This window comes from Mastigoproctus giganteus, chromosome 14 (assembly GCF_048544385.1).
Source record: "Mastigoproctus giganteus isolate SK-2022 chromosome 14, ASM4854438v1, whole genome shotgun sequence".
In the NCBI taxonomy this organism is placed as follows: Eukaryota; Metazoa; Arthropoda; class Arachnida; order Uropygi; family Thelyphonidae; genus Mastigoproctus; species Mastigoproctus giganteus.
This window is the reverse complement of record NC_143588.1, coordinates 77239664-77257684: the sequence shown is the minus strand read 5'-3', so window position 1 is coordinate 77257684 and position 18021 is coordinate 77239664. Positions and strand designations below refer to the sequence as shown.

At 37.0% G+C, this 18021-nt stretch overlaps 1 protein-coding gene across 1 annotated transcript in view; it reads right to left on the bottom strand.

Moving 5' to 3' along the window:
* The window catches only part of LOC150075264 (uncharacterized), a 157655-nt gene that overhangs the window by 119366 nt on the left and 20268 nt on the right, over positions 1–18021 (bottom strand). The window contains exons 3-4 of the mRNA XM_090388421.1: positions 9973–10082; positions 1457–1565 (exon numbers count right to left, since the gene is read on the bottom strand). Of these exons, the coding sequence (XP_090244547.1) occupies positions 1457–1565; positions 9973–10082 (219 nt within the window). The remainder of the gene's footprint in view (positions 1–1456; positions 1566–9972; positions 10083–18021) is intronic.

Genomic DNA, 18021 nt, shown 5'->3' with positions numbered 1-18021 from the left:
TTACTGTAAAGATGGTACCCTCAAAATATACTCTTTTTTTTTCTTCTTCAGCTTCTCTTCAGCTGCCATCATAATGTGCTTACTTTAACTATTCTTAAAATAAGTGGCAATTTCTACACATTTATGTAAATTTTTAATTTTAATGACATTATATATTTAAACAACTCACTGGGTTACTTATGTGTGTATGTCTGTAAATATGAAAACAACATTATTCCTAACACAAAATTAAATATTATTTTTGAACTTTTAACTTCTTAATCCATATATTTGGAAATGTTTTTGCTTGTCTGTGCTATTAAAAATAACAGATATGGAAATATGTGTTATTTTAATTTTTTGCTGTTTCTTTGTAACTGCATTGCATCATATCACTTAGTTATTAAACACTGTTTCAGATTAAAAGCCACTTTTTTTTTTCTGTGCTTCAAAATGTTTTTGCCACATGAATAATAATTTATTTTATTTTTACCTTGTAAATTCCACAAGCTATTGTTTTGTTTTATATTGCATAACTAGCAATAATGACTCATCTACTAAAAAAATTAAATCTGTAACATTTCAAAGAATACACAACAAAACAGATTAAAAAATTCATAATTATAGGTGTTTAACTAGTGAGATTCCATCTCTAAATCTGAAAGGCTAAGGTGGCCTTTTATGTATCTTAGGAATTTGCCCATAGCCCACAATACTAAGATCATAAAATATACAGTAATAATAACAGGAACATGGATATGAGGTATATCTGTTTGAAGAGCCAGTTCTGATTTCTAGAAATTCTACTGAATCTCAGTCTCACATGACTGCTTGGTGGACTGCATATAGCCCATAGACTATCAGTTGGACAGTTCTGTAGTACAGGATGATATATTCATGTTAAAAGAATGTGTTAGTATATATATATATATATATATATATATTCTAACTTAATCTCAAATATCACCATTAATAGTAATTTTTGGGAAATAAATTCACTGATGTATAACAAAACATTAGAGTCATTCTAAAGACGCTTAGTTAAAGATATATTTCCAATGCTTATTTATCCATTTTTTTTAAATTTCTTGAGATGAGGTTTTCTAAGACTCTGATGACACAGAATCAAATGTCTCTTAAAGTCTATCAGCTTCTCACAAACTATAGTTATGGTTCTGTTTCTGAAAAAGGGATATTCAAAAGCCAAAGTAAAAAAAAAAGAGGAATTCACTGGTAAATTATAAATGTGATTTAAATTATGTAAAAAATAGTATTTAACACAGATATATGGTGTATTCCTTATTTAAGTTGTAAAATCCAAGTCAGAGAAATGACTAACAAAAAATATACTAAAGTGAAATATACTTCTTTGAATGACCAACCTTGGCCAGAATACTGAAGATTTCATAGCCACCATTTTCACTTTTCAAACATAGGAATAAAGAGGCAAGTCAAAAAATATATTGATGAAACTTACTGAAGGGTCACAGTCCTCACAATGCCAGGTATAGCCCCTCTGCTTGGGAGACTTCTTGACGGGCGGACTCAGACAGTGGAAATGGAAGCATTTCTTGCACTCATCACACCTATATCCACAATGTAATTTGTACCTTACTCGTGTTTCTGTGTTATTAGGGTTTGGTCATTTAGCTGAACAATATTAAAAAAAAAAAAAAAAAAAAGAAAAGAAAAGAAAAAAAAAAAGCGGGGGAAAAAAAACATAGCCAAACTGAAATAAGTTTTCTGTTATTTTATATGGTTGTCTTATGTTTTCTAAATTTTTGAATCACTTGTACTGGCTCCATCAATGATTTGATAAAGGTATATTTAGGTATATTTTAAAGAATAATCAGTTTTGCTTTACCTCCAGATTTTCTCTAGATACTGAGAATATGATATATAAATCATTTATTTAACAAACCAATCAGAGTACCACAGAGAGAACAAGATGGTAAGGCATGTAATTTTCACTGATACAGCACTGTACAAATTTATTAAAAACATCTCATAAAATGAACTACTTATTTAGAAATACATTTCCATAGCTGTCAACTTCTGACTGTCAAACAGCCAGATATCCATTTGATATTAAAATACACTCATAGGGTTGATTACCAGTACAGTATACTTTCAAACATTGGCTTGCCTGGGAATTTTCTGTTTTGACATCAACTGATTATGATTGTGTCAAAAAAGATACTGCTGCAGACCAGACTTTGCCCTCTTGAGAAATGTTGTGTCAAAGTTTTGCTTAAAATGATGGCCCTGCAGTCTACACTTGGCTGTGAAGAGCATATCAAAGCTTTATCAGAAAGAAAGATCTGAACTCAGATTATGTTCTTCCTCACTTGCTTGAATATCCTATCACACTCAGCATGAGTGTGATAGGATATTCACACTCATATGAGAAATTGTTAAAATATGAAGCATGGCTTGAGATAATTTGTTATATTTCAAGCTTCCTTGTGCACTTGGCAGTTCCCCAACTAAGGACATCAATTCTTTCTTCTTTCATAGTGAAAGAAGAAAGGTTCCCATACTGAAACAAATAGAAACGATGCTGCGAATATCTTGTTTCATCTATTTATTTATTTTAATGACACAGAGAAGAACCAGAATGTCCACAAAAAATTTCAAATCTGAAAATGATGTGCTGCCAATTGATGAAATTTGTGCTACCTTGGCTTTTACAAGGACATTTTTTGATAGGAACTTGTGCACCATTGGGCACATGCTGCTTCTTCTTCACTGAGAAACAGAACCAAATCTCTTCTTGTTTTAGATTTTTCATGACCTCGGCAGCAGAAATGCCTATGACTAAGTCAGAATCATTCTTGTGGTTTAGTCTGTTATGGTAACCGACTTCCAAAATGAAAATGGAAGATTTAAAAACATTTAGTATAAAAAATTTGCATATAACATTCTTCAACATATCTAGGAGTAATGACTTCAGTACATGAATGTGAGGTACATTGAATTGAAGAGCTATGTTCTGATTTTTAAACACTGGCATAACATTTAAAAGACATGTCAATTTCTTTATTGAAGATAGAAGAGAGCAACACGAACAGATCTTCCGCACGAGTGAGAAGACCATGCCTAGAGGTATCACCTTGCTCGGCCAGTATAGGACTGCTTTCACCAAAAGTTTCTTATCTTGGGGAGGTAGGAGAGACTGCTTCTATAGGGATGGGATACTCTTAAATAGAAAGTGTGCCAGAATGTCTGCTGATCCTACTGAGGCAGTGTTAGATTGGTTGGGAAACTGCTAACTTGGGGGGAGGATACACAGACTAATAGATTAACAATAGCCAAAGGTGGCGATGAGAGTGACTCTTGCACTGCTTCTACTGGAATGAGCAGCAGCCTGGAAAGCAAGATGAATATGAAGTGCTGGTCAAGACATCAAATGCAGAGATTTTGGAATATCAGAGACGTGGTGTTACACAGATATAAGGGATGCAGAATACGAATAAGGGAAGTACAATGTGAAAAGAAAGTACAAACAGGATAAGAGGGCGCGGGGGGGCTATGCTCTTAGTTAAGAAACATAAAATCTAAGGCAGTGCATCCAGCTGACATGGGTAGGCAATGCAATGTTGAACCACTTTGGTGTGATAAGTACCGAGAAAGCAAAAATTAGAGTAGGAGTATGTTATACGCCTAATGACTCTGATGAGTACAACAAACAACTGTACATAGAAATAGAATAGGCCAGTAAATCAGAATATAATGGGAGATTTTAACTTTCCAGATATTGACTGGATGGAACTTGTGGATTCGTCACTCACACACTAGCAAGGCTTCTGTGGATTTATTGGATGACTGTTTTTTTCTACAGCAGCATGTTAGAGAGGCAACTAGAAGGAGTAATATTCTTGATCTGATTATTAGCAGTGATTATCCTTGCAATAAGATTCTGCAGATAAAGGAAGCACTAGGTGGCAGTGATCACAGTCTACCGATGTGGGATTTACTTAAAGATGTAACTACCATCAGGAGTAAAGGAAAGGATTTTTGTTTTCGTAGAGGTGACCGTAGTGGTCTCAGACAATTTTTAAATTCTATACCATGGAATCAATTGATGATGTTACCATCAGCCAATTCTAAATGGGAAGCATTCAAGGGATTTAATCCCTTGAATGCTTCTTTTCTTTGAATGCTCCTATTCTTTTCATACCAACTAAGAAATACTGTTCAAGGATTAGGCCTAAATGAATGTCAGATGAACTAATGTACTGTATTGAGACTCGTGGCTGAGAATAAAAATGTATGGGTTGTAAATAAATTATTAGGCAACACAGAGGCCTATAGTAGATATAATCTAGTCTGTAATGAAGTCATAAAAGGATATTATGCAAGCAAGGGCAGATTACGAGAAATCTTTGGCAAAGAATGCAAAGACTTCTTTACTTATGTAAACTCTTGAAGGAGGGAGATGAATCAAATTGGTCCACTTGATATCAATGGTTTGACTGTTGATGACCCTGATCAGTTTGCTGACATACTGAATGATTATTCTGAATCTACATTCCACACATGAGAATTCTTTAGGGAAGGCAATGTCAGACATTTATCAAGCCCTAACAGGGAGCTAAATGATTTTGTAATAATTGAGAGAAAGTGGAAGAGAAATTGTTGAATTTAAACATAAGGCACCTCGGGTGGCTGAGATTTATCCAATTATATTAAGGGAGACAGCAAAGGAAGTAAGCACACCTGCCATAATTATGAATTATGAGAGCATTTAGGGGAGGTCCATGCAGACTGGAGATGTGCAAATGAATCCCCAATTTACAAAGGGGGAATGAAAGAGTGACACAAGTAATTGCAGACCTGTTAGTTTAACGTCTGTTCTGGGGAAAATAATGGGGTCGCCGGTTAAAGAAGTAATGCAGGATTATCTAGACAAGACTACAGTTATACTCAGATGCAGTATGGGTTTGTTAAGAGGAAATCTTGTCTAAACAATTTGATTGAACACTACAGCTTCAGTATGGTCATGAAGGAAGTGGATGCAAAAAATAATTTTACTAATGTTATACATAAAAGAATGCTGTACAAATTGGAGCAGTGTGGCATTAAGGGCAAGTTACTGCTACAGATAAAGAAATGGTTGAGTGGGAGAGGACAAAAACTTGTAATCAATGGACACTGCTCTTTGTGGACTAATGTTATTAGCAGAGACGTCAGGGTTCACACTTGGGCCCATTGTTGTTTTTTATATTTATTAATGATACTGATGAAGGTATATCAGGCTTAATGTTCAAGTTTGCAGGTGATACAAATGTTTGCAGGGTTGTTAATGATAGTATGCTGCTGCAACAGGATCTAGAAAAGTTTGGCAGATGGGCTGAGAAGTAGCAACTGAAGCTTAACGTTGGCAAATGCAAAGTACTGCATACGGGTACCAGTAACCCCAGAGTAACATACCAACTGTTCGGTACTACACTCAGGGTAGTGGAGAATGAAAAAGACCTGGGGGTAATTGTGCAGTTAGATATGAAGTTCTGTGAGCAGTGCAGACAGGTTGCCAGAGCAGCTCAAGGGGTCTTGTCAATGATATACAGAAAACTTTGCTAGCAGGGATAAGAAGGTGATTCCTTTGTACAAGGTAATGGTCAGGCCACACCTTGAGTACTGTATACAGGTCTGGAGGCCTCATTTTGGGAAGGATGTAGAGTTGCTGGAATGAGTACAGAGAGATTGGTTTCAGTTCTGCAAATTGCAGCATACGGAGACTAGGCACCTGCCAGATGATCTGATTGAGGTGTTTAAGGCTTTGAATGGTTTCAGCAAGTTCAGTGTTCATGGAGTGGTTCCTCTTGCTCAGATTATGCACACAGAGATGGGACATAAATTCATCTTGTGGAATAGATGGCTGCAGAATAGATGTGCAGAAGTCTGCCTTTAGCCAGCGATCGGTTGATTGCTGGAACAAACTTCCATATTTTGTTGCGGAAGTTGATAGCTTAAATAAATTCAAGGAAGAACTAGACAAAGTATTGGAGGGAATGGATAGGTGAAATGAGTTTTTTTTTGCTGATGCTGTATAAGCTTACTTTCTTGCATCATATGCCACTACTAATGCTAATGCCAAAGTCAATAATCTGCATTTAAATCAGTGCCATCCACTAGTGATAGCTTGTACCATTTCTTTTAGTAGAGTTATTGAAGTTGGCACTGTTCTGTGAGTGTAATTAAACATTTACCCAAAGACAGCCAATGTGTACACACATTCTTCAGTTTTTTTAAATTCAATAGCACTATTAATTGAGATTATTTAAATCTATATTTCCTTTTAACACTTCTTTCTAGATAGTAGTAAATGCCTACCAAATTCATTCACAGGAAGGCATGCAGCCTTCATTTCAGCACACAAATTAATGAGATGAGAAAGAGAGTCTATTACTACCAAGTTCTCAATCTGCTCTCTTAATACCCTCATTACTGCAGTATTTAGGTCTACCATAACCATAACAGGGACATTAACAATGCTATGTACAAGACAGTTTTTTAAGGAGTCCCACTTGCTTTCGTGTTGTTATTATTATTAGCCGTATGATGCAAGGAAGTCTGAAGCTTATGCTGCACCAGCCAAACGAGTTACCCTGAGAGAGAGAGAGAGAGAGAGAGAGAGAGAGAGAGAGAGAGAGAGAGAGAGAGAGAGAGAGAGAGAGAGATCACCAAGAAAGAGAAGGTTGATGATATCCAGCTCAGGACCCTGGAAGCCCATACTCACCAGATGTGAGCCCCTGGAGAAGAATACATGCAATGTTGTATTCTGTACAATCACCTTACAATGCGAACACTGAGAGCAAGCTACTTTTATTTGATTATTTATTTTTTTATTTTTAATGAAAAAATGGCACGCTTTTCAGAGCCAACACTACCTCTTCTTTCCCACAACTGTATTCTTTGGTTATTTCACTAATGGAGAGCATATTTCTGAACCATGTGCCTGTGTGATTAGAGGAAGGTTATGTTCTATAATAAATGATGCAAATAAACATTTGGCATGTATGACAACATCACTATGAAATGCTACATCTAATCTTGCATTTCTTTTCTGTGCACTGCACATTTTTCCTCATGCTTATTTGTCTGCAATATCTAATTATATCACTTTTCCCACCTCTTGAAATTGAAAAATCATATCTACATACAGCACACGTAACAAATGTGTTATCTTTTCCGGATTTTACAAAATATGGAAGGCGCCTCCATAGCCAGGTGGGCAGGAGCAGCAGTGCGTAGCACACGCTTCTTGATTAGACCGAGGTTCGAGCCTGTGACCACCAAATATGGAGGATGGGGAAAGGTCAGGGAATGACCACCGCATATTCCCGGAGCAATATGGCCTTAGTTGCCAATGCTCCTAAAAACCAAACAACAACAACAAAACATGGAAATTCTACATATATGACTTCTGAAAATTTACATCATTTTAATTTCGGCAGCTTACTGTAAGACAGTAAGCTGCCGAAACTGAAGACTGAGGGCTGAGTATTTGACTTTCAGGCTTGGACTTACATTTAACTTTGTGACAAATATCATTATCCACACTTCTGCCTAAGTTGCTGATATCTATTTAAATTGTACAAGCATTGTCTAAAAATTAGCTTTACACCACACACGTATGATGAAATTGCTGCATCAAACATAGAAAATGGTGTTATCCTGATTCCTATTTAGCAAAGTAGATTAGCATTCCTGATCGGCAATTTGTTGGCAAAAATGAATAGAAATTCAAGATTTTTTTAAACAAATTCTGATTTCAATGTAGTTTGTGTATTTATTTCTATTATTATTATTATTATATATATATATATATATATATATATATTTTTTTTTTTTTTTTTTTTTTGGGAAAAGAAAAAGAAAACTATATCATGATGGTGAGATACAGAAGGGATCAAATCGAATCAAAAAGATAGGTTCTCTATCATAAACCTGGAGAGTTGGTAGCTGTGCATTTTTTACCCTTTGAGTGAAATTAGAAATGTCTTGTCTGAGAACTTTTACATACAGTTTGGAATATCCTTATTTACAGAAATTTGCAAGCAGAAATAATTATATATATATATATATATATATGTTAATGTATTATTGTATATGATTTCACTTGAATAAAGATAACATTTTTATAATATTTTGTATATCAGTTACAATTTGAATTTTTTTTTAACTTTTAACATTTTTAACTTCTTTAAAATATAAAGTGAGAATTTGCCTCAATCTGCTGGGAAAATCAGATAAGTTAAGTTATGAAGACAGAACAGCGGAAAAGAAATTCATCAAAATATGGACATTCAGGAAATTAAAGGTGTTAAAATAAGATATAAGCACTAGCATATCTGCTCCTAGGAACAACAAAAAAAAACCCTTTTTTATTTATTAAATTGGCAGTGCTCAACTTTTTTTTTTTTTTTTTCAGTGAATGGTTAAAAATCATTATTAGTGAATGAAAATGTGTATGGCTGAAAAGCCTAGGATGAAAGAAGAGAAGAATGAAATGATGTCTTCTACCACCTTCGAGAAACAGCAGCCTCATCTATTCTGTACACAAATGTAACTTAACAACAAACATTAAGATATGTTGGCAATAAAAAAGAACAAAAGAAAAGAGTGTAGAATAATCCAATAAAATTTGTATGTTTTACTCCATTTGATCATGATCATGGGGATCTCTCTGCACCCATTGAAGACTGAGTATTTGAATTTCAGGCTTGGACTTACATTTAACTTTGTGACAAATATCATTATCCACACTTCTGCCTAAGTTGCTGATATCTATTTAAATTGTACAAGCATTGTCTAAAAAACTAAATTTTCTTCACACTTAAAAATCTGAAATGCTGCCAGGACAGCTGTTCTTAACTTATTGGCTTCTCATCAGCTACCATCAGCTTCAAAAACCAACAATTCAATTGCTTATGTTCATGATTGATCAGGAGGGGATTGACATTTAACTATCCAAAGCTGTTAGTGAGATTAGTATTTCTTATGGGACATGACAATCAATTTTAACACAAGATTTGGGGAATGTGATATGTTTCAGCCAAGTCTACACTTTGTATCTTCACTGATGATCACAGAGAGCTGCAAGTTTTCACAAGTCTGGAGCTTTGTAAATGTACTGTTATTGATCTACACTGTTTCTTTCATCATTATTGGTAAGCAATCACAGGTGTATAGATATAACCCAGAAAAAAAATGCCCACATGAAGAATCTGTCCATTCCAGTGCTCAAAAAAGCAAGGCAGTTTCGATCAAATGTGAAGATCATGTATATTGTATTTTTTGACCCACAGAGCACTGTTTATTATGAATTTGTTCCTCTCAGTCAAATAATGAACCAGGAATATTACAAAACAGTTCTGCAGTGTGATGCAGTTCAGAGACAATGGCTGGAAAGATGGCTTCAAGACATTCATACTTGCATCATGACAATGCCATTGCACTCTTGGTACATTCCAGTAGATAATGTTTAACGAAGTACTCCATCACTGTGCTTCCCCATCCATCACACCAGATTTAGCTCCCTGTGACTTTTTATTTTTGTTTCTCAAGCTTAAATTTCCCTGAAAGATAACAGAGTTGCAATGACTAAGGAAATTATTCAGACTGTGACATAGGAAAAATTAGCAATTCCAAAAGATGCCTATCAGAAATGCTTTTAGAAGTTGCAGGAGCATTGTTCATACAGTGTCAAGAAGACTACTTCTAAAGCAATTCATCTGAATAGCCAGTAAGCTTCATCACTTCCTGAATACTAGTTCAGCACTCCCTCCATACTTTTTTTTTTAAATCACACTTCATATATACAATTGCTATTTGAGAATATTAACAAATGGCCATTATAAATACAGACATTGTTCATCAAAAATATCAACAGTAATCTTTTGTATTTATAGCTAAGATTCCAGTTTTAGATAAAATCCATAAAGATACAGTAAAAATATGACATCTGTTGGAAAACTCTGTACTCACCTTACCAAATTTGTATTATCTCCAGTCTCTTTACACCTATAACAGTCAGTTCGAATGTCTCTCTCTGAAATCCTACGGGCTAAGGAATAACGAGCAATTTTTCCTGGACACTGGAAAGAACACATTAGTACACACTGCACATACAGAACCAATTTTAGCATGCTATTTATAAAAGAATATTCCCAATCAAATATACATATAAGATTGCATATTACAAAAATATCCACAGTTAAGTTAATTCACATAAAACCAAAAATACAAAAAATTTCTTATTGTGGAGGATTACACACACTCACACACAGGGTGATTCACTACCAGTGCGACAAACTTGCAGGAGGTGTAGGGGGCACAAAGACGAATCGGAATCACATAGCATTGCAGGGTCCGAAATGCCTTCGTCATGCGGTAGAGGACGTTGAACGGGAGGTCGCGTGAACAGCGATTTCGCTGGAAGTCAGCATTTGCGAACCATTTCTGTTGAAGAAACCAAGTAGCAAAAGTGCTCCAGAGTGGATAATCCGCAGGTTCCAATGATTGGATGCATTGCAAATGGTATGAACTCATTTGGTTTGTTGACAGTATCCTCCATACAGTGGATTGGGAAATACTCAATCATTGGCCTATCGCTCGGGTACTCGTACTGCCTTTTGCAAGACGTAGGACATTCTCCTCATTGTCTGGCATCCTCGTCGTTCGCTCTCGATTCATGGTACCTCTCGTGAAACAACCAGTCTCACGTAACCTTTTGTGCACACGTGCGAAAATCGTATGATGAGGAGCATGCCTGTGTGGGAAATGTTCCTGGTACAAGCGCAGAGCGGCGTGCCCGTTACAGTCTACAGCTCCATACGCGAGGTGCATGTCGGCCAGTTCAACGTTTGAATACTCGTCCATCCTACTGCCTCGGGAACCGGTTCGCAAATGCTGACTTCCAGCGGGATTGCTGTTCACACGACCTCCCGTTCAACGTCCTCTACTGCATGACGAAGGCATTTCGGACCCTGCAATGCTATGTGATTCTGATTCATCTTTGTGCCCCCTACACCTCCTGCAAGTTTGTCGCACTGGTAGTGAATCACCCTGTATATAAATCCCTGGCCGGCATGGTGCCTCGGGTAATTAGCATTAGCGTTAGTTGAGGCATATGATGCAAGAAAGCAAGCTTATATAGCATCAGCCAAAAAAAGAAGAAGAAGAAAAAAAAAACCCCTTTCTATTTAACCCATCTGTTCACTCCAAACGTTTGGCTAGTTCAGCCTTAAATTTATTTAAGCTATCAACTTCCACAACAACAGATGGAAGTCTGTTCCAGCAATCAACTACCCACTGGCTAAAGACAAAATTCTACACATCTATTCTACAGCTGTCTATCCTCAATTTGAATCTATATCCCCTCAGGTTCTTAATCTGAGCAAGCGGACGTATCCCACCAGCACTGAACCTGCTTAATCCATAATCACCTCCTTGTCTCTGCTAGCAAAATTCCTATATATCACTGACAAAACTCCATGACCTGCTCTGGCAGCCAGTCTGCACTGCTCAGAGATTCAAATCTGACTGCACAATTACCCCCAGGACTTTTTCATTCTCCACCTCCCTGAGTTTAGTACAACATAGTTGGTATGTTTCTCTTGGGTTACTGCTACCCATATGCAGTACTTTACATTTGTCAATTTTAAACTTTCGTTGCCACTTCTCCGACCATCTGCCTAACTTTTATAGATCCTGTTGCAGTAGCATACTGTCTTTACTGTCATTAACAACCCTGCCAACCTTTGTATCTATCATTGATAAATACACAAAACAACGATGGGCCCAGCACCGAACCCTGGGGGACTTCACTAATAACATTAGTCCAAGTAGAGCAGTGTCCATTTATTACCACTCTCTACCATCTCCCACTCAACCATCCCTTTATCCATTGCAGCAACCTGACCTTAATGCCATACTGCTCCAATTTGTAAAGCGGTCTTCTATAGGCTTATACACATGCAAGATTATTGTAGATCCCTGGACATATATAGGAATTACATTATTAATGATATATATTCCAGTATCAGCTTATGTTATTTTGGCATCTTTTCTTTACTTATTGTTTACTGTATTTGGCATTTGTACACTAAATTTGTGAAAATCCTCATTAAACTGAAAGACCCAGTCAACGGGAGGAATGTATGCCCAAGTTTGATCTTGAATATTCCATAAAGCTGGCTTGGGTATATCGATCAGCGCCCAATGACGTGGATGACACATACATTAGCATTAGCAAGGGCACATGATGCAAGAAAGCAAGCTTATATAGCATCAGCTCAAAAAAAAAACAAACACACACACCCTTCTCGTTTCACCCATCCACTCGCTCCAAATGTTTGTCTAGTTCTGCCTTGAATCTGTTTAAGCTATTAACTTCTACAACGACTGATGGAAGTTTGTTCCAGCAATCAACCACCCGCTGGTTAAAGGCAAACTTCTGCACATTTGGGCATGCTCAAACCATTCAAGGCTTTATACACCTCAATCAGATCATCTTGCAGATGCCTAGTCTTCAGACACTGCAATTTGCAAAACTTAAGCCTTTCTTCGTAAGAGCACCCCTTTGTTCCATTTACTGATCTTGTTGCCCTTCTCTGTACTCGTTCTAACAACGTTACATCCTTTCTAAAAAGAGGCCTACAGACCTGTATGCAGTACTCAAGGTGTGGCCTGACCACTGCCTTATACAAGGAGATAATCACCTCCTTATCCCTGCTAGAAAAATTCCTGTATATCATTGACAAGACACCATGAGCTACTCTTGCAGACTGTCTGCACTGCTCAGAAAACTTCATATCTGCCTGCAAAATTACCCCCAGGTCCTTTTCACTCTCTACCACTGTCAGTGTAGTGCCCGCAGGGTTCAATCCTTGGCCCTTTCTTTTGGAACATTGTTCTGGACGAATTTCTGGCCTTTGCAGATGACATGATTTTCCGTGTAAAAGGTAACTCACGAGTGGTTGTAGAGCAAAGAGCAAACGCCGCCCTCTTGCAGTTGCAGGAGTGGGCACAAATGCACATGCTCAAAATATCGCCTGAATAAACCAAATAAATACTTCTAAAAGGCAATTTGGACATAAGCAGATATCCACAAATCAAAATTAACACCACTATAAAAATGGTAACAGAACTAAAATATCTTGGAGTGGTCTTTGATTCAAAACTAACTTTTTACTTCCATTTGATCTACTTGGCGAAGAAAGTGAGAAATTATGCAGGTATGATTGCCAGGATCAGTTGAGCAGACTGGGGGCTCAAAAGAAAGACCCTGGCAGTCATATACCGTGCAATGTTCCTACCTGTTATTACCCATGGAGCCGGTGCATGGTTCATCCACTCGGTCATAGTAAGAAATAGGAATTAATTAGAATCAATACAAAGGACAATACTACTCGCTATTACCAGAGCATATCGCACAGTAAGCACACCTGCACTACAGTTGCTGGCTGGAACTCTCCCACTTTACCTGGAAGTAGCCAAAAGAGGCTTATATTATAGATTTAAAAAGGGCATACCCACAGAATTTCTGGGGATAGCCCTTGACACAACCAACACCTTCAATGATGAAAGAAAAAAGAATAGCCACAAAGCTCCATGAGCTATGGCAAACAAAGTGGGAGCAGTAAACCAGAGGTCTGGTTACCAAATGGTTTCTGCCATGGGTGTCAGTGGTTAGCCCAGAGCCACCTAAGTGGTAGGTCCCTGGACTTTTTTACAACATTTATATTGACAGGTATGAAAAATATTTTTCATTTCTATCCCTTTCGCTTGCTTTCAAGAAGCATGTATGCTTCTAGGTGCCCTATAGTTTTTCCACAGCCTGTACAACTAAAGAAATAGCATCACTTTGTTGGAGCTTGTGGCATTTTACTTTCTCTTTCGAATGCCCTAGGGGATGCGGTCGTGACGTCAGGCCGTTCTCCCGGTTGTTACAGGCAAGCGTCGAACATGTAATATCCCCAGGAACGGTGAGGGCAGAAAGTGACTATTGTCATAAGTAGAAGAATTAGCAGAACAAGACACATCATGTTTTGCATAATCAGAACTCTATAAACACATTAAGATAACATATCATTTTCTTGTAGTGTCTAGTCGCAATAGGCGACAGGCCCCTGTGTAATTCCTTGCCCCCACATTATTGACCCGTGAGATCCAGAAGAAGGTCATGGGAAACACAGGGGGGAACGCAGAGGTATATATATTTAAAAAGGGGGATAGCAGGAGAGTTAACTTTGGGTGAGACTTGACAGAAAGGAGTGAGCAGTAAGAGTTTCTGGCTGATTTTTGAGTGTGTGTGAGCAAAGAAGAAGGAGAACAATCACTAGAAAAAGATGAGCAAAGAGCCACAATGAACGTCTGGTCCAGAACTTCGCTCCCCCCCCCCCAAGTCGGTGCAGAGTTATTCTGGTAGGTCAACCTATGTTGCTTAATTACAAACTATCCTAAATTGTCTCAAAGTCATACCTCCCCTTTACACTCGTTTTAATGCATTTACAAGACATCTTTCCTCATGGACTATCAGACAATTGTTGTATAATTTTCTTAGTACTCAATTTTAACAGATAATGTGACTTATCAACTTAATTGTAAAAATACTAATTATACTATTAGGTTAATATATTTTCCTGTTCTAGCATTAGAACAGTTGTACGTTATGACAAACAACAATCACTCTGAATACTTGTGAGAGCAATAAGCAAAAAGCCAACATGAAGAATTTTCCAGCTATACCAACAGCAGTAAAGTTTTAACCTGCTATTTAGTTATATCTAATCTGCCTCATACAAGTGTCACACAAATCATGATATATTTTGTCTAATGATATGCTGTACAATTTAGTATTTTAATAAACCTTGTTTTGTTTGTTTACCCTTTTGCATCCTGACTATTCTTTCTAGTTACACACAATTCACTTAATAAATATTGTAAGGAACCATTGTTAAGCGGTACTCTTGAATCTCATTACAAAGAAAGGTTTTTGAGTAAAATCCCAATGCGATCCTTGATGCTAAGAGATTACCCTCAGTGACATTCTGAGTGAGACTTGAGGGCACAGGATTTATTGTCCTAATTTAACTGCTAGATGATCATATTGAAACCCAGGTTTTTCTGGACACACATGGTAGCGTGCAGTCTTGTTGGTAGCCGAGTGATCGAAGAGTACGTTGATTGGCAAGCACACTACAATAGAAAAACCTTGTGGAACACAGGTCACGGCTCCCTAAAGGCGAAACTAACCTCCTTAGGCCTGACCGATGACCCAAACTGCACCTGTAGCGAAAGTGAAGACTGGGTACACATTCTATATGAATGTATAATATATGACATCCCCAGAACAGAGCTAATACAGAAAGAGCATTCCAAGATAACCTACTTATATACAGATACGTAGATGTTCTATGTGTTTTTAATTGTCCACATTTTGTCCAGGATTACAGTAAATTATATCCAGTAGAACTTGTATTAGAAAAAACTAATAGTTCCGATACTATAGCAAATTACCTGGATCTTCATATAGAAATATTCCATAATAATAATATAGACGTAAACGTATATAATAAAAGAGACGCATTTAATTTTAATGTAGTCAGCCTTACAAAGTGGAGATCTAATATATCAGAATCAGTGCATGCTAATATAATTTTATCGCAATGTCTAAAGATTGCTTATATTTGCAATAGTAATAAAAACTGTTCAGCGGGCATAACAGCGTTGTACGGCAAGTTGATTAATAATAATTTCCCTATCGCTTACCTGAAATATCACTTCAGGAAAGCGATAAGCATAATTAATTTCAAAAATTTGTTTTCTGAACCTACTGTTTCAATATAATTGTGATATTTAGTGCCATGTATATATGTACATAGGATACACTTTGCATTCTTGGTGTCTTACGGCGTAGAAAACTTGAACCTGCCGGCTTGCAAATTATAGTGTATCATTTTTTTTTAAAATTTATATATATATATATATATATATATATAGTTAAATTTACTTACGTTCACGCTGAGGTAACATGCAAATTCAGCTCAGGGTCCTACTATAGGAACGGGTTTGCGATCCCAGGCATACCCGAGCCACAACTTATATCTTGTAATGTCTTTAAACTGTCCTACACTCTTTATTTTTATTTCTCCGAAATTATTAGGGCAATCCGAGGACGTAGGAGAAACTATTTCTTATCTATACCACTATTTTTTGCCTTTGTGGAGTTTAGGTTCTATTATTCCTACTCCTTTAGTTTTTATTCTTAATATCTGCATTTATTTCTCTTTGTGTTAAATTAAATTTAATTATTTATTTATATTTATTTTTACCGTATCCATCATATATTATTTTGACGACTATTACATTATGTCCTAGATACGGTAAATATGTAGTATGTATTATATATTTAATCTTATTTTAATCATTAAATTACGTTCTCTGTCGGGTCAACGATGATTAATATATGCTTACATTTATATTTTACTTATATTTCTTACATTTGATTCTAATTCTAAAATTTATTTACATTTGATTTATATTTGGCCTATACTGGTTTATATTTGGTTTAGATTTAAACTACTTAGCATATATTGATCATTACAGAAACAGAGAACCTCTTGTCGTTTTTTGCCTTCAGTCTGGGTGGTTGGCCCCAGTTGAAGTCATCTGGATTGTCGGTAAAAAGCGATAATAATTTTTTTTTTTTTTTTTAAGTCCCTGATAGTATTAGATTTACTTTTTCTATTATTTTCTATTATCTTTAATATTTTGTAGACATTAGGGGTGTATTGCATGATTGCTTGCAACTGTATTGACCCATAAATATTAGTTACAGTTACTGTCGTTTTAACTTTCTTTTCTTTTTTATCACTAATATAATTATAAATATATATATATAATGAAAAAAAAAAAAAAAAAAGAATGCAAGTAGAGTGAAAATGCAGATTATGAATGAAATAAATGTGTCTCTCCCACCCCTTCGCCTGGTGGGTTCCCCACTGCCAGCTAACATATCCCACCCCCGGAGCAAGATGGACAGCTTGACCTTCATACCGGATTTGACACTGCTTGGACATGACACTGATGAAGACATTCTGCGGCTTTGCTGTCAACACGCCATTGGCGATCTGAACTGGGTACTCTAACCTGGTTCCCTTTAAAACTCCATCCTGGGGTGGGGGGACGGATCTGTCTCCTCTCCTCCCCGCCCACCCCCCAAATTTCGCCTGGTGGGGCTTGTCTCCACTGACCTCTTTGGGGATACCTACTCTATCATCCCTATTCTTCTGTTTCCCCCCCAGTCTTCAGTCTCCCCCTCTCACTAAATCGACCAAGGTACACCCTTAACAATGCCGCCAAATTCTAATCGTCTAAATCTCTTAAGACAACAAACACTATTAGCTTTTATCTAGCGTATAGCCTCATGTCTAAATTTAATAACATCAAAATTTTGCCCGACCTATTAGGCCTTTAACACATTGCTTTGAATGCTCTTTAGCATTCAACCCCAGCGATTTCCTAACAGCAATCCCATTAAGCACTAATGTCAAATGCGTAATTTTTTTTTTTTTTTTTAAAGGTCCTAGCTACTGAAATCCCAGGAAACTAGGTGGCAGGACCTGCCAGAGCAATTTGTTGTGATACTGGATACACCTGGCTAGCCTCCACGTGGCAGGGTATGGGCAATGTCAGGCCCCACTAGGGGCCTGGCAGCCAATAAGCCAGACAAACAATGGGCACAACATATCACACTGAACAGACACGGCCCCACACTTTCAAGTGTCTGGCTTGACAGTGTACTGTCCTCGATACAGCGAAACACACGCGGAGTTGGGAGAAATCCTAGGTGCCATTTGACACAAACATACCTTATACCTTATTGTCAGTGTAGTGCCAACTTCAGTTGCCACCTCTCAGCCCATCTGCTCAACTTTTCTAGATCCTGTTGCAGCAGCGTACTGTCATTAACAACTGTGCCGACCTTTGTATCGTCTGCAAACTTGGACATTAAGCCTGATATTATTATTA